This window comes from Lampris incognitus, chromosome 8 (assembly GCF_029633865.1).
Source record: "Lampris incognitus isolate fLamInc1 chromosome 8, fLamInc1.hap2, whole genome shotgun sequence".
Classification (NCBI taxonomy): Eukaryota; Metazoa; Chordata; class Actinopteri; order Lampriformes; family Lampridae; genus Lampris; species Lampris incognitus.
The window spans coordinates 1,818,382-1,841,002 of NC_079218.1; the positions used below are offsets into that span (position 1 = coordinate 1,818,382).

The 22,621-nt window shown below is 44.7% G+C and overlaps 1 protein-coding gene across 2 annotated transcripts in view; it reads left to right on the plus strand.

Moving 5' to 3' along the window:
• dlg2 (discs, large homolog 2 (Drosophila)) overlaps positions 1-22,621 on the plus strand; it is a 472,305-nt gene that overhangs the window by 446,166 nt on the left and 3,518 nt on the right. The window contains exons 20-27 of one of the 2 annotated variants that reach the window (XM_056284931.1): positions 3,316-3,418; positions 8,101-8,215; positions 8,545-8,721; positions 9,227-9,302; positions 11,583-11,679; positions 18,099-18,149; positions 18,553-18,654; positions 22,390-22,562. In XM_056284931.1, coding sequence (XP_056140906.1) covers positions 3,316-3,418; positions 8,101-8,215; positions 8,545-8,721; positions 9,227-9,302; positions 11,583-11,679; positions 18,099-18,149; positions 18,553-18,654; positions 22,390-22,562 — 894 coding nt within the window. Of the gene's footprint in view, positions 1-3,315; positions 3,419-8,100; positions 8,216-8,544; positions 8,722-9,226; positions 9,303-11,582; positions 11,680-12,218; positions 12,265-18,098; positions 18,150-18,552; positions 18,655-22,389; positions 22,563-22,621 lie in introns of those variants that run through there. The other variant, XM_056284932.1, reaches the window with a different exon arrangement.

Consider the following 22,621-nt stretch of genomic DNA (forward strand, 5'->3'; position numbering starts at 1 on the left):
CCTCACACTCCTCTCCCTCACACTCCTGTCCCCCACACTCCTCTCCCTCACACTCCTCTCCCCCACACTCCTCTCCCTCACACTCCTCTTCCCCACACTCCTCTCCCCCACACTCCTGTCCCTCACACTCCTCTCCCCCACACTCCTCTCCCTCACACTCCTCTCCCCCACACTCCTGTCCCTCACACTCCTCTCCCCCACACTCCTCTCCCTCACACTCCTGTCCCCCACACTCCTCTCCCTCACACTCCTGTCCCCCACACTCCTCTCCCCCACATTCCTGTCCCCCACACTCCTCTCCCTCACACTCCTGTCCCCCCACTCCTGTCCCTCACACTCCTGTCCCTCACACTCCTCTCCCCCCCACTCCTGTCCCTCACACTCCTGTCCCTCACACTCCTCTCCCCCACACTCCTCTCCCTCACACTCCTCTCCCTCACACTCCTGTCCCTCACACTCCTCTCCCTCACACTCCTTTCCCTCACACTCCTCTCCCTCACACTCCTCTCCCTCACACTCCTGTCCCTCACACTCCTCTCCCTCACACTCCTCTCCCCCACACTCCTGTCCCTCACACTCCTCTCCCTCACACTCCTGTCCCTCACACTCCTCTCCCTCACACTCCTCTCCCTCACACTCCTGTCCCCCACACTCCTCTCCCTCACACTCCTCTCCCTCACACTCCTGTCCCTCACACTCCTCTCCCTCACACTCCTCTCCCCCACACTCCTGTCCCTCACACTCCTCTCCCTCACACTCCTGTCCCTCACACTCCTCTCCCTCACACTCCTCTCCCTCACACTCCTGTCCCCCACACTCCTGTCCCTCACACTCCTCTCCCTCACACTCCTCTCCCTCACACTCCTGTCCCCCACACTCCTCTCCCCCACACTCCTCTCCCTCACACTCCTCTTCCCCACACTCCTCTCCCCCACACTCCTGTCCCTCACACTCCTCTCCCCCACACTCCTCTCCCTCACACTCCTCTCCCCCACACTCCTGTCCCTCACACTCCTCTCCCCCACACTCCTCTCCCTCACACTCCTGTCCCCCACACTCCTCTCCCTCACACTCCTGTCCCCCACACTCCTCTCCCCCACATTCCTGTCCCCCACACTCCTCTCCCTCACACTCCTGTCCCCCCACTCCTGTCCCTCACACTCCTGTCCCTCACACTCCTCTCCCCCACACTCCTCTCCCTCACACTCCTGTCCCTCACACTCCTCTCCCCCACACTCCTCTCCCTCACACTCCTGTCCCCCACACTCCTCTCCCTCACACTCCTCTCCCTCACACTCCTGTCCCTCACACTCCTGTCCCCCCACTCCTGTCCCTCACACTCCTGTCCCTCACACTCCTCTCCCTCACACTCCTGTCCCTCACACTCCTCTCCCCCACACTCCTCTCCCTCACACTCCTGTCCCTCACACTCCTGTCCCTCACACTCCTCTCCCTCACACTCCTCTCCCTCACACTCCTCTCCCCCACACTCCTCTCCCTCACACTCCTGTCCCCCCACTCCTGTCCCTCACACTCCTGTCCCTCACACTCCTCTCCCTCACACTCCTCTCCCTCACACTCCTCTCCCCCACACTCCTCTCCCCCACACTCCTGTCCCTCACACTCCTGTCCCCCCACTCCTGTCCCTCACACTCCTGTCCCTCACACTCCTCTCCCTCACACTCCTGTCCCTCACACTCCTCTCCCCCACACTCCTCTCCCTCACACTCCTGTCCCCCCACTCCTGTCCCTCACACTCCTGTCCCTCACACTCCTCTCCCTCACACTCCTCTCCCTCACACTCCTCTCCCCCACACTCCTCTCCCTCACACTCCTGTCCCCCACACTCCTCTCCCTCACACTCCTCTCCCTCACACTCCTCTCCCTCACACTCCTCTCCCCCACACTCCTCTCCCTCACACTCCTGTCCCTCACACTCCTCTCCCTCACACTCCTCTCCCCCACACTCCTGTCCCTCACACTCCTGTCCCTCACACTCCTGTCCCTCACACTCCTCTCCCCCACACTCCTGTCCCTCACACTCCTGTCCCTCACACTCCTCTCCCCCACACTCCTGTCCCTCACACTCCTCTCCCCCACACTCCTGTCCCTCACACTCCTCTCCCTCGCTCTCTGGTATCCTCACTGTGTTCACATTCACCTTGCCTGATATTGCTGATACACCGCTGGCGATTAGGTTTGCAGCCATTGTTCAGTTTGAGTCCTGCATCATGTGGGATTTCTTGGTAGCGGCATGCCACACCAGTTGTTAAAGAGGCCGTTTGGCCAGCCGTGTTGCAAGCGATAACCTTGGAAACAATCGTAGTCTTTTCCAAAAAGATGGGTTATATTCAAGCTTTCAGGTCACTTAATCTTGCAGTCCCATTTGAAAATTTAGATTCTAATAATGTGAAGTCCTAATTGCAGCTGTGACTTAATGGGAATTATTAAACAGCACAGCTTGTACATGAGTAGACTCCTGGATGATCAGTGACCTCATAAAACTGTGAATCAGTTGAATCCATGTCTTAAGTTCAAAAACATGAACAGTTAAAAATCATGTCGTTTCTCGAACTGATTTGCCCTCGTTGCAAGTTTTTTTTTGACCAGCGTTCTCTAAAAAAGATAAAATACCAAGCATGAGAAGTTTTTTATATAAAATCTACCTTTATTTCATGTTAGTGGTATTGTATTAGGATGAAATCCGGTTATTGTCATATCAAGATACACAATTTTGTCATCTAAATTAATTGTAAGAATCTGTTGCCTACATAGTCTCACAAAATGAGGTCTAAAATAGTTGAGGGAGTAGTATTTGAAAAGTTGTTTTGGTTCTTTTGGTTCGATATACTTTGTGTTACCAAACAGTTCAATGTGATGAGCCTCAGCTGTATTCTTTAAGAAGATATCATAATATGTGTATGTATTGATGTTGTGTAAAATTCCCGATAATCGTGATGATTTTTTCCATATAACCAAGCTCTAATTAAGTATGAATAAAGCCCCATTTCAGCCATAACTGCTAAACCAAGAGACATCAAAAATCTTATGTATGACTTTTTTTAACACTTAGCTAGGATGGCAGCAACCCTCAATTTAAGCAGCTAAAAAAACGTCTTGAAAAGTGTGTGGAGTCTTTTTTCCCAAGGCGTCCCTTGTAATCTGTGATGTTGCAGCATAGAGGCCAGCTCATCTTTTATGTTGCAGGTCTCTGTTTCCAACTTCTGGTTGGCTCTCCCCATGTGCACTGTTTGAAAGAAAACTGCAGAAGAGCCAAAGCAGTAAGCCTTTAATATTGTCTTGTTGTTTGGACAGGTAAATGGCATTGATCTGCGAGGGGCCACCCATGAACAGGCGGCGGCGGCACTGAAAGGAGCAGGCCAAATGGTCACCATCATTGCTCAGTACAGACCAGAGGGTGAGTCGGCCAAAACAAGCAATGAACACAAGAGCTCTCAGGATGGTGTTGAATAAACCCACAGGCAAAATACTTCTTAATGGATTCACATCTTCAAATGTGTGTCAGTGTTGCAGATGTCAAAAGTATCGCCGTTACTTATTCTTATTCTGACTTCGGGGGTGAGCATGGAGGCGTCAGGTAATTTGAAATCTTCACATCACAAGATTTAGGTTGTCAAATTCACTTTTAGGCTCAATGGTAGGCTCTGCTTCAAAATAGTTTTACACTTGGTGGCTTATCCTGTGATTCTTTTCTGGACTGGATTTGAGTGAAAGCCTCCGAGATCTCATAGAAAACAAATAATCTCTGCTGCCACTGTAGGTACAAATATCCATTTTGCACTTTTCAAATATTTGTTTGACCTATCCATTAACCTTCATAGCACTTGTCTCTGGAGGGAATATACTTGCTTAACTTTACAGTGGTAGACGTTAAGATTTGGATCACCAGCCATTTAAATTACGTTGCAAATGTAAAGCAAAAGGTTGGGTTTGCGCCCCACTGGTGTTTTTGTGCATCTGGGACCACCTAGCTGTGTGTATCCATTCAAATTGGTGAATGAAGAGTGATGGGATAAGTGAAAGTCGCGATGAGACTTGTTTGAGAATGGTTATGAATAGAATTGGGATTAGAAATTGGATTTATTTGAATACGAGTCGGAGAACATGGTCTTACCGTCTCAACAAGTTGAAGTCAGTCCAGGGAGGTTTTCTCTCTAGAAACTGCGGTCAGTGCCTACATCTTATCCACAAAGTTAATGAATTTTGTTCCACACTGTCTAGTAGTGGTATGCTTTTCCTATTCCGAAGATGCCAAAATGTTTAGACATCTTAATCTGAATTTGTTTCTTCCTCTTTCCATGCAGACGTACATGGTTATGAACCTTAAGTGAGGTGGTTTAGGCAAAGTGTACATGTGTTCATGGCCTTCAGCGTGTCCAGCACCTTAGCTGGCTGCTGTGGATCAGACAGCTTGATTGGTGTAATGCTTCATCTGATTAGATCAGCAGCATCAGCATCCACTTTTAAGGCTGCATAAGAAGTGAGTCATGGTCAAAGATTTCCCACTGACACGAGGGTGCCAAAACCAAAAACTCCATCTGGCCATGGGCTGTAGTGTGTACACTCATACCATGGCCAGATTGGGATTACTTCACTTTGATTTTAAAATTTAACAGTGAAAAACATGTTCTTTTGATTTAGTTTAATTTTTTATTTATTTGTTTGTTCGTTTTATTTATTTATTTGCTTCTTTTTTTTTTTAAGGAGGGCTATTCCTTGACGTTAGGCCTGTGCTGTGATGCCAGAACTTGTCAACAGATAAGCCAGATCTGGGCCATAATTGTTGATCACCTGATCACAAGTGTCCACAAGACTTTTCAAAAAAGAAGGGTGTCACGTTTTTTCTGCTCCCTAAACTTACCAAATGTAAAAGGGGAAAAAAAACTGAATTTGAGGCTAGATGCAAGTCTTACGGAACAGAAATAGACTGAAACTTTGTTCTGTCAGCAAGGATCTGACCAGATGCTGATTCAATATTGTGCCAGAAATAAAGACAAGAATCCAGCTTGGTAAATCACCCGACTTTCTGCAACCAAGAATTCTGAGACTTTTTTTCTTCTTTTTTTTTTTTGGCAGCTAAACCAAACTAACACTTAACTTGCATCTCATTTGTCCAAGTCCAATAACTTTTTTTTTTGTGATCTGAAGTCAAAAAGCTGACGAAACAGGCTCCATGACTCCACAGCACTAACGACTGCTCTCTCTTCTTGCTCATCAGAACTTGCTCTATGCTCACCACGCCGGGCCCCATCTCCAGCACCAGGTTTGTGCCATTGGCACCAGTGGCTGCTCTGAGCATTAGCATCATTCACCAGGGGTTGGATAAGGGAGAGTCACTGAGTGAATGCATTTACAGACAGTCTGCTCACTCCTGTCCACTGGGCATATGACCCAATAGAGCACTCCTTACCCGTCTCCCCCAACCAATCCTCGATAGTTTGCTTTCACTCCTCTGCTGAACATCCACTCATGCAACCCCCTTCACCTTCCCTCGTGTCCCGAATCCTCCCACGTCTTGACCCCAGGCCTTGATAGTCGATAAAAGCACATCCTTTCATCTCCCCCTTATGAAATGTATTTACAATGATGTTCAGCCCGCTTATGTTGTGTTTTTAGAAAGCGATGAAATACAGGGATTGTTTTCTAGAGAAAGACGGTACATGTAGATAAAGGCTGATACTCAGTTTCTGTGTTGTGGTGTCCATGGATTGATTTCATTCAATCATGGTCACTGAATTGGTCCAGCTCATTCCAATTTCAACTACAAGGAATGTAATAAAAAAACAAAAAACACTTCTTGACAAGAAAAAACTCAAGTTTAAAAAGATATGGCTGAAGACAGGCAGCTTTTGCTTTTTTGTTTCAAAAACACGGGACTGAAGTGCTAATACTATAGAGAAGCTAAAGTCATTCATGTCCATCTTCATCAGCCTGGCAGCATAATTGTACCTGTAGTGTTTCAGTGTTGTCGTCACAAAATAACTCTAATTGTATAATGACTTCCCCCGAGAAGTACATATTCCAAAGTTAGTGCGTCATCCATGTAATAACTGCATAACAACTGTTAATGAGTGGGGGCTGAAGTGTGGGTGGTGACACTTCTGCAGCTGACTCACCTGTAAATATGGAATATCTGTGCATCTAAAGTAACATGCAAGTCCAAGAGGATGTTAGGTGTTTGGCACTGTGCAGACATGTTGTCTCGTTGTTTGTAAGTCTGGACTGATATCAGTCAAAATTAGGACAACTTCAAAAAAAGTGCATTGAAATTTAAGTTGGATGGTCAATGACACAATTAGGAATTGATTTCTGAGCGGGGGCATGATCAGACATTTGAATATGTTGAGACGGACACATGTCAGCAAACAGCTGGGCAAAATTGTTCCCACTTGCCCCGCCCCTGTTCTTTCTTTGACCAATCAGAGGAGACGATAGGGAAAATTTCCTATCACATCTTAGTGCCGCTGTAGGCACGGTTACCATGTTATGGCTGTGAAGAATAGAGAGCGTGCCGGGCGTGCCGGGGGGGGCGTGCTAGGGCAGTGGGGGGGGGGGGGCGAAGAGCAGACACAGCAACAAAGCAAACATGCAGAGAGGTACGTGAGTCTGACTCCAGAGAGACATGGATAGCAATATGTAGGATAAAGGAAAGCTATTTTAAATTCAAGGGCAAATGATGCCAAAGCCTCCATGTTGTCACTACTTAAGTTTAATTTTGAGTGCTGTTTTTTTGTTGGCTGGAAGTCCGTCAACCCTTACACTTCAGTTTCCCTTGGCTCAGATGTAGGATTGTGGTATACTTGTTAGCTTGTGTGAAGGGGTGGTGAAGGCTCAAACAGTGTTAAAAGCAATAGTCTGGATTTTGGGCACTTGGAAACCAGAGTTGACGAGGAAATTGCTAAACAGCTTGTAGTGAATTACTTACAGAAATAATGAGGTTTTTCATTGGTAAATTTAAATAAAGCCTTCAACAAAGTTTTTAAAAGATTACAAATTAACTACACAGCCTGAATTTGTTGACATACAATGTCTTCCTTATTGTCCTTTACTTGTCCTCTTTTTACCAGCATAGGTAGTGTAGATTGGCAGCGGTGCTGAGGCTTGTGGTGTCATGGTGGGGTCGAGGCTGGCCTGCTTGCTTACTGGCTGCTCTCTTCCAGAAGCTGGCCTGCCGTATCTGAAGTCATCGGCGCTGCAGTCCGCATAGTAGCTGCACCATCAGGGAAAACACATTTATTCCAAGAGAGAGGAGGCCTTGCGATGCCAAATATCACAGTATCTGAGAAAATGGTAGTTTAAAAGAAAAGGCAGGAATTAGTGATAAAATATAACTTCCACCAGACAGATTTTATCGCCATGATTTCTTAGCGTGAAGGGCTTATTAGGCATGCGCTGGGCATTAATCCAGTATTATTGGTGATCATCTTTTGGTGGTATCGTATCAAATTCAGAAATCATGATATCGCAACACACAGTTTTGTTGTTTGTGTTAATAATAATAATGACAATCTATTATGGAAAATGTTCACTGAAATATTTGAGGGGTTAGTATTTTTAAACTGGGTTTTAGTTTGATGTACTTTATATTTCCAAACAGTTCAATCTGATGAACCTCAGTTGAATTTTTAAATAAGGTACTTTTGCATATGTAAGCATATGCAAATGATTTACATCAACATTGTGTGAAATTCTCCAGGGTGATTGTGATGAAAATAGCCACATGGCCCAACCACTAATATAGGGTAAATAAAGACAAGTAGCTTTGCTTGGGCGTTAACGTGGAGCTGGTCACCGCATGTCGAGCACACAGAGATGTCAAAGTGTTGCTCTTTCCTCACTATCAAGGGAAGCTGGAAGATTTGTTTTTTCTTTCTTTTTTTAGTGGAGGCATTTGCTTTTAGCCTTTTTGTCAGCATAACTGTAATTTATGTTCTGCTGGGGAGCAATGGGATGCTAATTTTCCTTTCAGAGGCAATGTTAAAGAGCGGGATTTAGTGCAACTCCTCTTCTCCAGACTGTAACAGAGTCTGAATGTAGAGCAGCTTGTCAATCTTGATCCATGCCCTCCTTCTCTTTCAGAGTATGGGCGTTTCGAGGCCAAGATCCATGACTTGCGGGAGCAGATGATGAACCACAGCATGAGCTCTGGGTCAGGATCCCTGCGAACCAATCAAAAGAGATCTCTCTATGTCAGGTCAGTCCATTTTCGGTCTTCATCTAAGTTAATTGTGGTAAACGTGTAGAGGGCTGTTTGTCGTTGCTTGCATGCGTATCCTGTAAAATCACCGAGCCCTGATTGACAACGTCAAAAGGCACAATAGTTTGACAAACATTGCTCGTTATAGCTACCCCTGTAAACTAACATATTCCACATTCTCTCGTAGCATTTTAGAAAAACAAATCTTTCTGTTGCTGAGCTGACTCATGCTCCATGTTAAATGAGTGAGAGTAGGTGAAGATAAAGGAACTAAAGACAATTAAAATAACAATTCCTGATGACTGTCCCTCTCCCTACTGTAATAGGGCACTATTTGACTATGAGAAGACAAAAGACAGCGGCCTCCCTAGCCAAGGGCTCAGTTTCAGGTATGGGGACATCCTGCATGTCATCAACGCTTCAGACGACGAGTGGTGGCAGGCCCGCAGGGTGACTCCACATGGGGACAGTGAGGAGATGGGTGTCATCCCCAGCAAAAGGAGGTGAGCAGATGGAGAGTGGCAGAAATCTGATCTTTTAGTTAATTCTAGAAATCCTATTTGAGGCTTTGTCAGAGAGACCTTATTTCAGTGTGTATCACCTTGACATGCAACAACAATGGCATTTTTCAGCAATATTTGAGCAGTTGCCTGCTGAGAAAATCCGTGTGTCACAAAAATGGCCATGGCAACTAGCTAATCAAAGACAGTAGTTCCCAACCGACGTTATAGTCAATAGGAAAGCAACTGGTACAGTTATAGTTTCTAATATGGGTCATTGGTCTTAATATGGGTCACTCACTTTGTGATGTGGAACCGCTGAGGGCTGAAACCTGTACTTTGTGGCTGTGCAAATTACAGACTGTTTCATGTAGGATTTATGTGAATGTGGACTTTTTCCACATGTATAGCTTAGTTGCTCCCTTGGTCTTTGTACCTACGTCTGTCTTACACTTATGTAGACGTCATGTAGTTGTTAACGAGTGTCATATCTCTCTGTGCCTGGCAGAGTTGAGAGGAAAGAGCGAGCACGCCTCAAGACGGTGAAATTCAATGCCAAACCAGGGTCCATTGATTCAAAAGGGGTAAGTCATGACTGGAAAATATCAAATAATAGTATCATAGATGTTTTGATGATCAATCAGTTCAATGTGCATAGGACTGTGACTTGTAGAAGATTACGTTAATATTTCTGTGATTTACGAAGACAGCCAAAATAACTTAAATTATTATTAGTGCCGTCAAACAAAAATATTTTAACTGCATCTTCAAGTGCTTTTCCAAAAGTTAGTTTTTAATTAGGTTTTAGTTAGTTTGAAATGATTTATATAGCTCAACTGTTTTGTGCAGTTTCTTAACACTATACACAGTTTAGTCTGATAGCAGTAGAGAGTCCTCAGCATATAGCTATATTTCTGTTTAATGACTCGGTAGAATACACTAGCCCATTTCATCATGTGTATGTACGTATTTGTTCATTTACATGTACATCAAGAAAGCATAACACTGTGAGCCACACTGAAATATGTATGACCTGTGTTGACAATGGACTCGTTAAGTATATTTATGATCGTAATGAAAACAAGGAATGGAGTCAGTCTCGTTCCTTGAGAGAGAGGAACTTTAAATTTAGAGATGAAATGCTCGTTCAGAAATTCACCCATCCATTATTAACTTGCAGCAAGCTGCAACAACCACAGCAATATTGCTAAACCTGATCTTAATAAACCCCACAACTCAGTTGCAAAAGTCATACCTCCTTCAATGGTGAAATGAAATTCCCTCTCTTGAACTGATGTGGGCAGTAATGCAGATTCACAGCTTGAATATATACAGTATGAGTCGACACAAGCCCAGACCTATCCACTGTACTATACCTTTGAAAACAAGAAGTCATCGAGGAAGGGACCTTGTTAAAGTACCTTGGGCTCTTCATCGACACAAAACATCCCACCGAGCTACTCTAGTGGGGCCTTACAGTCTGTGGCTTTAAACATTGTTATCACCAGCACCATTCTTCATTTTACTTTCAAAGTACTACATCAGTCCTGTATTATTCATTGTCAGCTTCAGTCCCTGAAATCTGACCCTTCATCTCTATCACTGCATGTTTTCAGTATGCCTCTGACAATCTTCAGTGTTCTTTTACTAAACCCCAGTCTTTTTACTTCTCTCATAGCATGATCTTAACACCTTTATTGCCTTGCTTCTACTTATTTTTATGCCTCTGATGCAACTGTGGCACGTCAAGTAGTCATGGTGCACCCCTTTTCTAGAAAGACATGAGATGGAAGGTCATAAAAAAATCCCATTTGTTGGGTTTACTCTGGTACCCTACCCATACATGCCACCCTAATTTATGCTAATATTGTGTTTTTTGATCATTTAATGTATCTGAACCAAAATGTTGAGTTTTTGACCTGTTAGTGCCCTAAAATCCTTGATAACACACAGTTTGAGCTCCAATTTGTGTCACATAGGTTTTGAAAGCCTCGTAAACAGACACAGGGAATATTCTGGATTATAAATTAATGGAAAATACTATGAGATGGAACACTGCTAAAACGGACGTGTTGTCCGTGGCTATGGGATATCTATGAGTACGAGAGCGAACCTCACTTTCTGCCTCTTTAACTCTTTATGGTTGAAGGGAAATCGCTCAATGCTAACACCTTTGCATAGGCCCAATTTTCCAGTTTGTTGAGATAACAATTTCATTATCATGATTCCCTTCACCGTTATTATCAAGCTGTATTTACATCATTGAAATTCTCTTTCACATTCAATAGCCAGCTAACTGAGGGGCATTAGTTGGAAGAAGAAAGAAACCTGGCCATACAGCTTCTTTAATAATGGTGAATGAATAGTATTTTATGTAGTATTATTGTGTTGTTTTAAGTACATAATTACAAGTTGCATATAATATGGGCATTTTTGTGGTATTTCACCCAATTTCTTTATAGCCCAACAGTTAAAGCTCTGCACTGGAGTTCATCCTCCCCATCATACAGGCTGAATCAAAGCTGATAGCATAATTGCGTATGTACATTCAAACCATTTTTGAAAAGAAGTCAGTCGGCCACAATTTTGCAGATCTGCAGTGTAAAACAAGTACAACCTGTCATGCTCAAAGATACTGTGTAAAATTTACTTGTGACATCCAGTTCTCACTAAAATCCAGTTCCATTATGAAAGAGCCCAAACTGAGTGTGAGATCAACACTTAGTGTCACCTGATCCAAGCTCGTGATTTTCCCCCTCTCACAACTCCTTGACGTCCCACTGTATGCACGCAGTTGTTTGGTCAGCATGAATGTGACAACAAACAGACATGCTTGTTTGCCCCATGCTCTCTCTCCTTCACAGTCATTCAATGACAAACGTAAAAAGAGTTTCATCTTTACACGAAAGTTCCCATTCTACAAGAACAAAGAGGGTGAGCAAGATGGCAGTGATTCGGACCGTAAGTAAGCTGCACAGACATGTTGAGGCACACAGACACACGTGCACATGCAGACAGTGTAGGTTACATGTGGGGTTAATGGGTGATACGAAGGTGTGTGCCGACAAGGAAAGAGGTTTCATAGAGGCCTCCCCCGCTTCCTCCCTCAGCCGTTTTCTTTTTTTCACTCTTTCACGCTCTTTCTTTGGGATCGAGGTCAAACCATTCTGTCTCAAGTGCTGATCACCAGGAGCAAAATAAATGTAATTTTTGACAGTAATTGGTCTATTTAAATTCTAAGACTAACAACCTTTCTCTTGACATTCCCACAAGATTAAGCATAATCCATGCTGCATAATTGGATTACTTGTTTCACCTCTGGTATTTGGCTCGCCCTGCTGGCTGCTGAGTGTCTAGACAGAGACAGATGGTCACTGACCTGGCCTGTGGGCCCATTAAATATTTTGACAGCTCCCTCCTTTAGTGCCACTTACCTTTTCCTTATTTGCAACTGTCCTCCCTCTCTCCTCCATTCTGGCTTTCTTTGGACGGCCATGTAGGACATCCTGGGGATAGGTGATGATGGGTATGGGACAAAGACATTCAGTAAGTTGGTCCAGGAATGGTCCCTCATCTCTACTCTTAATTACCGTGCAACTCCCCCTGTCTATCTATTTATTTATTTATTTAGTTTTTCTGGCATTGTTGCATGATGCCTTTGGTGGATTTGTCTGCATCTCACTTTGCAATGTCTCAATCTGTTCATTTTACGCAAGGGGTGAAGCGGTTCACAAAAACTAGGGTTTGTCAAGAATTTGTTTTTTGTCTAAAAATTGGCATGTTTTTGGTATTAGTAGAAAAAGTAAAAACTGCTAAAGCCGTTTGAGTTTAGACATTTGGTAAATCAACTTTCTTTCCAAAACTAGTTCAACGTTTTCGGTCATAGATAGATGTATACACACAGACCATATTTTAACAAGTCTCGCTCAGTGTGATGCAAGATGGCACAGCTGATACAGCTGAATACCTTAAGGGGGGAAAATCTATGCAAAGATATGACATGGATAGACATTTTACTACTGTATTTCCCGCACTATAAGTCATTGTTTTCTTACTCGTTGGGCTGGTCCTGTGGTTTATATATATATATATTCCAAAGCGACTTGTACAATGTAATTTTGTCAGACGAATACGCTGCATTTCAACTAAGGCCACTAGGAGGCACTGTTTGATCTTGTGACTCAATTGAAAATACTGTACCGCCCTATAAATGGGACCTATAGACCGAAGCGATTTATATACGTTTTTTTTCCTCACAACAAAGTGTTTTTTGCTGAGTGTGATTTATACTCTGCTGTGACTTCTAGTCTGGGAAATACGGTATCCCTCTTCAAACCAACTTTTCTGTGATTTAGTTTTAGTAGTCTGCCCCTTCTTATTTAAAAAAGATATACCAGTATGAAAAAAGAAATATTGACTCATTTAGAAATTAGGTAAAGTCAATGGGCCCTGTGCATAACTGTAGTCCACTGACTTCCGGTTTCTACTGCAGCGGTCATACCAGTTTCCTGCTTGTTGGCGTGTGCTGTTGACAATGGCATATTTTTCGCGATGCCTGCAAGATTTACCATGGATAAATGTCAACAACATGCACACAACTGTCCACACACTTTCACCTACACCTACCAGCAAAGGGTGAAAAGTTTCAAGTTGTACATATCCAGTTACATCCATATGTACAACTTGAAACTTTTCACCCGTCTGCTGGTAGGTGCAGGTGAAAGTGTGTGGACAGTTGTGTGCATGTTGTTGACATTTATCCATGGTAAATCTTGCAGGCATCGCGAAAAATATGCCATTGTCAACAGCACGCGCCAACAAACAGGAAACTGGTATGACCGCTGCAGTAGAAACCGGAAGTCAGTGGACTACAGTTATGTACAGGGCCAATTGACTACATCTGCTTTTGGTTGAGACGATGCCATTTCTGAAATACCTAGCCATCAAAATGGCTTTTTCAAGTTAGCTTAGTTTCCAGCTACATACATGCAGCTGTCATGAACTTAACTTATTTGTAGTCAAGAAAAAGCTTTACTGTGGTAAAGCTTCCCTTATTATTTATATCGCTGTATGCCAACGATTTCCCTCAGTGCCCAGTCTACATTTAATAAAGTAAAGAATGGCGCGTATCCAGTAATTAGTTTAGCTGATGGCCTTCAGGGTTCCTCTATAGTTGCTTTTCTTAATGGCAAGCCATGTTTTTCTACTGTAGATACAAGGCAGCTAGCTTCACACCGTTCCACCCCTAATAACACCAGTCTGTAAATGTCAGTGATGGCTGAAGCATGTTTGCATGATGCTGACAGAGAGAACTAAATGTTTTTGTCTCACTTTATATGTCCTTATGTCTTTTTTAAACTAGAATTTTATTATATCCGTTCTGTGTGGACGCTGTGTTGTAATCTGTTCCCTTTGCCACTGTGGTGAATGCACTGTGCAGAGGATGATGTGCTGCATGGTGGTCCTGTTAATTCAAAGGAAGGGTCATGGAGTGTGGGGTGGGGCTGTATGTTTAGTGTACGTAAGAGTATCAAAGATTCTCTCATAAATGTTCTAAAATTAGCCCGCTGGCATAACCAGCATTTATCATTGAAACCCGTAGTTAGCACCAGGATGCGGTGCAGGGTGGTAGAAAAGGGCCTCATTTCTAAATGTGATGCTGCCACCTACACGGATCACATCGGTTTGGAATTTCATCAGCAGAGACAGAACAAAGAGTACAATCACATATACTAAAAGTTTACCGTACACACAACTTGACTCATAAAGCCTGCACCCACCATACAAAATTACAGTTCCTGCTAGTGTAATGGGAATAATTAGTGCTTCTGTTGTTGCCTATGAGTGGCTAAACTGAGGTGGTGTAATGCTGATGTCGATTGAGAGCCCCTGTCTGTCAGTAAATACTGCTGTCTCTGCTGCGATAGGTTTAACATGCCTGTAGCAGTTCATCAGCACTGACAGGTATCCATGTAAAGTGAGGCACAGCTGTTAGGTCTGTGATGCCAGCAGCCTTCGTTTATCTTTGTTTGTAATCTAGTGACACTGCCCAATATGAAATATGTAAGTGCTGAGCTACGTTTAAAAACATGTCAACTGGCCAACAGAAACTCAGATTACCTCTTAAGTTAGCGCCGTTGACCTAAGAACCAGTACTTGTTTGGGAGCCTATTGCAGGCAAAATAATTGTGCCATTCAAGGGGATGTGGCTCTGTGGAAGTGACCCAAATCCTGTTGTATAGCATACATCTATTACACTTGTTTCATAACTCCCTAATAACCACTGGTATGTCTCCACTATCTGATCCGTGTTCACGGCTGTATGGGCTATAGCTGCATGAAAACTCTTCAGTGTTCATAACAGCCACTCGGTAGCAGTGATGAACTTCATTGAGATTTTTTGGCGCTTCATTTTGCTGCCTAACAGGTAAACTGATAGGAAGGGCAAGACTTATCCAAAGACTCATATTCTACAGGGTTTTTTATTCCCTCAAAGGTACTCAGTTACTGCTGCAAGTCCTGAATACTGACGACTAGCTGTGCTCAAAGGACAAGACAATGTCCACTACACCTACGAATAAGTCTGATTAAGTACTGACTCTGCCAGTCCTTTTGTTTCATGCACATACATAAGACGAATAACACAGAAGGTGAATCAGTTCATCTGGACACAGCATTTAGTGGGAGAAACATTTCATCATCATCTAAGTGACCTCTTCAGTCTACACTGGCTGCAGGTGTCCCACCCTTATAAACAATACAGTGGCATAACGACCAAAACCAATGAGGTTTATATGCAAATTACCATGACCATTAACTAGAGTTACAACGGCCATGTGTCCTATTCACAGAGTATTGGGGAATAGTTGCAATCACAGCTTTGTAAGATGGTGACAGATGTACTCTTAGCCCCCCCCCAGGTCAGGGATGGTCGGTCGCTCCTCACATAGATGGCCTCTTTGACTCCCCATTCAAACCAGCGTTCCTCCCTATCAAGGATGGTCACATCCTCATCCTTGAAAGAGTGGCCGCTGGCCTGTAGATGGTGTAGACTGTGGAGTCCTGGCCTGTAGATGGTGTAGACTGTGGAGTCCTGGCCTGTAGATGGTGTAGACTGTGGAGTCCTGGTCTGTAGATGGTGAAGACTGTGGAGTCCTGGCCTGTAGATGGTGTAGACTGTGGAGTCCTGGCCTGTAGATGGTGTAGACTGTGGAGTCCTGGTCTGTAGATGGTGAAGACTGTGGAGTCCTGGTCTGTAGATGGTGAAGGCTGTGGAGTCCTGGTCTGTAGATGGTGTAGACTGTGGAGTCCTGGTCTGTAGATGGTGAAGACTGTGGGGTCCTGGCCTGTAGATGGTGTAGACTGTGGAGTCCTGGTCTGTAGATGGTGAAGACTGTGGAGTCCTGGTCTGTAGATGGTGAAGACTGTGGAGTCCTAGTCTGTAGATGGTGTAGACTGTGGAGTCCTGGTCTGTAGATGGTGAAGACTGTGGAGTCCTAGTCTGTAGATGGTGTAGACTGTGGAGTCCTGGTCTGTAGATGGTGTAGACTGTGGAGTCCTGGTCTGTAGATGGTGAAGACTGTGGGGTCCTGGTCTGATGTGTTAGCTCTTCTGTGTTGTGCCATCCTCTTGGCCAGCGTCTGTTTGGTTTCCTCAATGTACAAGTCATGGCAGTCCCCCCTGGCACTTAACACTATATTGCTCTGTTTGTGCCGGGGGACCCGGTCCTTGGGGTGGACCAATTTTTGGCGCAACTTGTTTTGGAGTTTGAAAGCAACTGAGACGCGGTGTTTGGAAAATAAGCATCTCAGCTTTTCGGACACTCCTGTCACACACAGAATCACTACTGGTTTACACTTAGACAGCTGTTGTCCTTCTCCTCTCTTTGGTTGCTGGTGCACTGTTTGGGCATCTTCCTGGCTTTGACAAGCACCCAGTTAGGATGACCACACTTAACCAGGGCTTGTTTAATGTGGGACTTCTCCCCTTCCCCGGCCGCTGTGTCGGTGAGGACGTGGTCAGCTCGGTGGTCCAGCGTCCTGACGACTCCTAGTTTGTGCTCCACTGGATGATGAGAGTCAAACCTCAAGTACTGATCAGTATGTGTTGGTTAAGATGAATAACAACACGTGTTAAGCCTCGCCCTTGACATTCGTTCAGAAGCCAGAGGATCATGGTTATTGTCTGTAACAATTGTGGAGGATGTTTTTATGGAACCAGCTGAATATCTTGTAGTTATATTTACATTAACAAATCTTATCACGTTTACCATACATGATCTGTTAACATGATCTGTCACATGTGCAAATATGCTGTACATGTCATCATAAACCTGCAGTTTTCTAAAACAGCAGCTAAAATTGAAGACTGCAGGTTGTATGTTTATTTTGTTTTTTTGTATGTGCAAGAAGAGAGAGACACTTTTTGAAGTTAAGGTAAAGATCAGTAAAAACTGATATACATATTTATAATTGTTTTGGCTGCTAATATCACAATTATCCATCCATTATCCAAACCGCTTATCCTCACTCAGGGTCGTGGGGATGCTGGAGCCTATCCCAGCAGTCATTGGGTGGCAGGCTATCACATAAATCTTGGCAATATTTAGCTTCCAAGGTAGCGGACCTTTGCTTCAGTAGGCGGTCGGAGGATTGGAAAATCAGGGATCCCGCCGGGGCTGTATTTGTTAAGCTTCGTGTATCCGTTACCGCCGTAACATTGAACTTATAGTTTTTTACACCGTATGCACTTACAACATATTGGATTTCAGAGGTTTTGTTTTGGGTTGTTTTATCTGTTTTTTAGATAATTGTTTGATCTGAATGTCATCTACTCTGCCCCTGATGAAGTGGTCAGTTGGACAAGTGAGCAGGCAATTAGCTTTTCTCAAAAGCCATACAAAGAAAAGGTGATCAATTCACCATGGAACTCCTGCAATATGTCACATGTCCTCAAACTTTTTTTTTCTTTTCTTTTTGTTGGTGAATGATTATGAAAACCCCTTTGCCCCAAATCAGAGATGTTAGACATATGGCATCCATCCATTTGGTCTTAGTTGTAGCTTAACTTGTTTCCATTTGTGTGACAATTCCCACAGAAGTGGACCGTACATAGTACCTGATTTCACCGCTGCATTATTGTATAGGAAAAGAACTGGAGTCAACCTCCACGTGCTGCATCACTGGAAATATGCCATTTACTGTCATATTTATTGTGGGCCACGTCGATGACAAGACAGACAGACAGACAGACAGACAGACAGACAGACAGACACGTAGTCTGGGATACACTGCAGTGCATGTCGGGGTTTGGGGAAAGTGGGCATGTTGTGAAAATCTGCATGTGAGTATTGAAGGTTTGTGCTGTGTGTGTGTCACCAGGGAGTCAAGAGGACATCATACTCTCATACGAACCCGTAATGCGGCAGGAAAGTAAGTACAGTAGAGCCACCTCTCAGGAAGGAGTCTGTGAATTCAGGTCGATATTAGGATGGACTCTTAGTATATGAAGCGCCGCAGGTTGATAAGCACACATTTGTACTGCAAGTGTTGTTTTTTATAACTGCAGGGGGGCAAACACCTCTGTTCTCTTCTTTAGTAACGATTAAGATTATTCAGAATAAACTGGTCCTCATTTATTTCCTTCAAAACCATGTGGAATGATAAAGGTTTATTTCAGGATTATCTGACTAAATGCAATGGGTATTTGATTTGTTTTCTACTCTTGAACTATTGTAACTTGATCACATCTGGTGTCAATCAGATACCAGATAAGCTTTCATCACGAAATCACATCTTCTACCCTGTAATTTCGATTATTTATTCCTTATTCTAGTTAATTATGCCAGACCCGTTATAATCCTTGGACCAATGAAGGACAGAATCAACGATGATCTCATATCCGAGTTCCCCGACAAGTTTGGTTCCTGTGTGCCGCGTAAGTAGTCCCCTAAAACAACACGAGGAATAAAGTGTATATTGACTTGATGGACAGCACAGCACTCTGAAGGATATGCCAGGCTCCATGAGTTTGTGCACATCAGGAAATGTCAGACATGATGGAGTCATAGCGGGGTGACAACAGTGAGTGCTAATAAGAAAGGAATGTCATGTCAGCCTGACCACATTACAAATGTAATCCACTGTGAATGTCAGTGGGACGACTTCATTGTTCCGGGACACGTCTATATGAGCTGCAACTCTGACTTTCACCCACTGTGCACTCAGTGTGACTCTGGTGGTTTGGTTTGCGGTCCCACCAGCATCGCCATTTTCATCCTGTCTGTGTTTTTTGTCATACACAAGTTATCAGTGTACTCTCAGCTGTGTTTCTACCCAAAGCCCATCATTCGCCACATAAAATAAATGAGTTGGGACGTCCAGGTGGCGTGGTGGTCTATTCCGTTGCCTACCAACACAGGGATCACTGGTTTGAATCCCTGTGTTACCTCCGGCTTGGTCGGGCGTCCCTACAGACACATTGGCCGTGTCTGCGGGTGGGAAGCCGGATGTGGGTATGTGTCCTGGTCACTGCACTAGTGCCTCTGGTTGGTTGGGGCGCCTTTTCAGGGGGGAGGGGGAACTGGGGGGAATAGCGTGATCCTCCCACCTGCTACGTCCCCCTGGTGAAACTCCTCACTGTCAGGTGAAAAGAAGCGGCTGGTGACTCCACATGTATGGGAGGAGACATGGTAGTCTGCAGCCCTCCCCGGATCAGCAGAGGGGGTGGAGCAGAGACCGGGGTGGCTCAGAAGAGTGGGGTAATTGGCCGGATACAACTGGGGAGAAAAAGGGGGAAAAATCCACACAAAAAAAAAAGTTACAAAAATTCTCCATTGTTGATCGCATTTCAAAGTGATCAGTTGTAAAACGCTGTTGTGGCATGGTAAAGATGACAGCAGCACTGACGTGGTCTTGGAGTAGACTACCAGCAGCACTGACGTGGTCTTGGAGTAGACTACCAGCAGCACTGATGTGGTCTTGGAGTAGACTACCAGCAGCACTGACGTGGTCTTGGAGTAGACTACCAGCAGCACTGACGTGGTCTTGGAGTAGACTACCAGCAGCACTGACGTGGTCTTGGAGTAGACTACCAGCAGCACTGACGTGGTCTTGGAGTAGACTACCAGCAGCACTGACGTGGTCTTGGAGTAGACTACCAGCAGCACTGACGTGGTCTTGGAGTAGACTACCAGCAGCACTGACGTGGTCTTGGAGTAGACTACCAGCAGCACTGACGTGGTCTTGGAGTAGACTACCAGCAGCACTGACGTGGTCTTGGAGTAGACTACCAGCAGCACTGACGTGGTCTTGGAGTAGACTACCAGCAGCACTGACGTGGTCTTGGAGTAGACTACCAGCAGCACTGACGTGGCCTTGGAGTAGACTACCAGCAGCACTGACGTGGTCTTGGAGTAGACTACCAGCAGCACTGACGTGGTCTTGGAGTAGACTACCAGCAGCACTGACGTGGCCTTGGAGTAGACTACCAGCAGCACTGACGTGGCCTTGGAGTAGACTACCAGCAGCACTGACGTGGCCTTGGAGTAGACTACCAGCAGCACTGACGTGGCCTTGGAGTAGACTACCAGCAGCACTGACGTGGTCTTGGAGTAGACTACCAGCAGCACTGACGTGGCCTTGGAGTAGACTACCAGCAGCACTGACGTGGTCTTGGAGTAGACTACCAGCAGCACTGACGTGGTCTTGGAGTAGACTACCAGCAGCACTGACGTGGTCTTGGAGTAGACTACCAGCAGCACTGACGTGGTCTTGGAGTAGACTACCAGCAGCACTGACGTGGTCTTGGAGTAGACTACCAGCAGCACTGACGTGGTCTTGGAGTAGACTACCAGCAGCACTGACGTGGTCTTGGAGTAGACTACCAGCAGCACTGACGTGGCCTTGGAGTAGACTACCAGCAGCACTGACGTGGTCTTGGAGTAGACTACCAGCTGTACAGCTTGCATGTGAGACTGAGGTCCATTCGGCTTCATATGCCATACTAGGTTTGGAAAGCAAAGTAATGTAAGAACAGCTGAAAGTAGGGTTAGGACAAATCAGATTAAATCATTGAGGTTTATTAATCATAAATTGTTGACTATGCATTTGTGGCAAGCAATCAGTGATTTACTTTCTTTCCTTTTTTGTTTTTTTCATTTCCATTTTGCTGTTTAGCTTTGTGAAGGCCTGTCACTCCATTTCTGCTCCACTTGCTGAATCGCCATGTGCCACGGCGTTTTGTGGAATGTATTGTTCTTAGATGTAGACTGCTTTTATTTGTCATTGTCTTATATGCATGTCTCATACATACGTTGCCAAAACAGTTTTTATTTTGCATGTTTTGATTTATGCGTCTCTTTTATTTCAATTTTAAACCACATAAAGCTGCTAACAGTTCAGGGCACCAAGGTAAGTGAGTCAAATAGTTGAGTTTATTCTTTTTTCTCCCTCTTCATTTTAGTTTTAGAAAATGAAGTTGTCCTTGTAAGTACTTCAGCTGACATAATAAATGTAGCGTCTTAAGGGCCGTTCAGGTGGCGTGGCGGTCTATTCCGTTGCCTACCAACACGGGGATCTCCGGTTCGAATCCCCATGTTACCTCCAGCTTGGTCGGGCGTCCCTACAGACACAATTGGCCGTGTCTGTGGGTGGGAAGCCGGATGTGGGTATGTGTCCTGGTCACTGCACTAGCGCCTCCTCTGGTCGGTCGGGGCGCCTGTTTGGAGGAGAAGGGGAACTGGGGGGAATAGCGTGATCCTCCCACGTGCTATGTCCCCCTGGTGAAACTCCTCACTGCCAGGTGAAAAGAAGCGGCGGGTGACTCCACATGTATGGGAGGAGGCATGTGGTAGTCTGCAGCCCTCCCCGGATCGGGTGGAGCAGTGACCAGGACGGCTCAGAAGGGTAAAGGGGGGGGGGGGGCTCAAAGAAATAATGGAGAATCTTAGTTTGGAGCTCTGAAAATTCCCACCACACTAATATGTGGGAACAGTGAACCAGGTAAAGGGACATATGTTAAATTAAATGACATCTTTATGAATATTTGTGGTAAAGTGAGACCAGTAGACTTAACGCCTCTGTAGAAGAATAATTATCATCCCATCAGCTTTGTTGTTTCCTGAAAGATATCCAATGAAATTTGCGCTAAAATTGCTGTTTTTTTTTTTTTTTCCTGCTGCAATTTTTTTTTCTCAGCTGATTCTTTTCTACAACCCCTCACCCACCCACCCAGTTTGACTAGCACATACATCATTTGCCAAGTTCTTGTGAGAAAATTAGTTTTGCTTGCCTGCCATCAATGGTGCGGTCAATAGAAAAATGCAAACACATGCACATCCATGTGCCGGAACAAAACTCCTACGGCATATCTTTCAGTTTTCCCACTTTTCCATCTTTCTTCACTAATGCAAATTTCAGTACGAGCAGTCGAAAAAGATTGCTGGATATCCTTTATAGTACTGTGTTCTTTCATAGTACTGTGTTCTTTCATAGTACTGTGTTCTTTCATAGTACTGTGTTCTTTCATAGTACTGTGTTCTGCATCTTTCATTCATTGCGTAAAAGCCCCTATGTTAATTGTTGAGTATAAACTGTGTTTAGTGGTCTTATTAGGGCAAACCAAAATACTGTCGTTTAAACATAAAAACTGTTTCTCTCTCTTGTCCCAAAGACACCACCCGACCAAAGAGGGACTACGAGGTGGATGGGCGGGACTACCATTTTGTCATGTCCAGAGAGCAGATGGAGAAAGACATCCAAGAGCACAAGTTCATCGAGGCAGGACAGTATAATGACAATCTGTACGGAACCAGCGTCCAGTCCGTTAAATACGTGGCTGAGCGGGTAAGACTGTTCAACGGTATCAGAACCAGTGTGTTCCTCAAAGGTTTCATGCCCTCTAA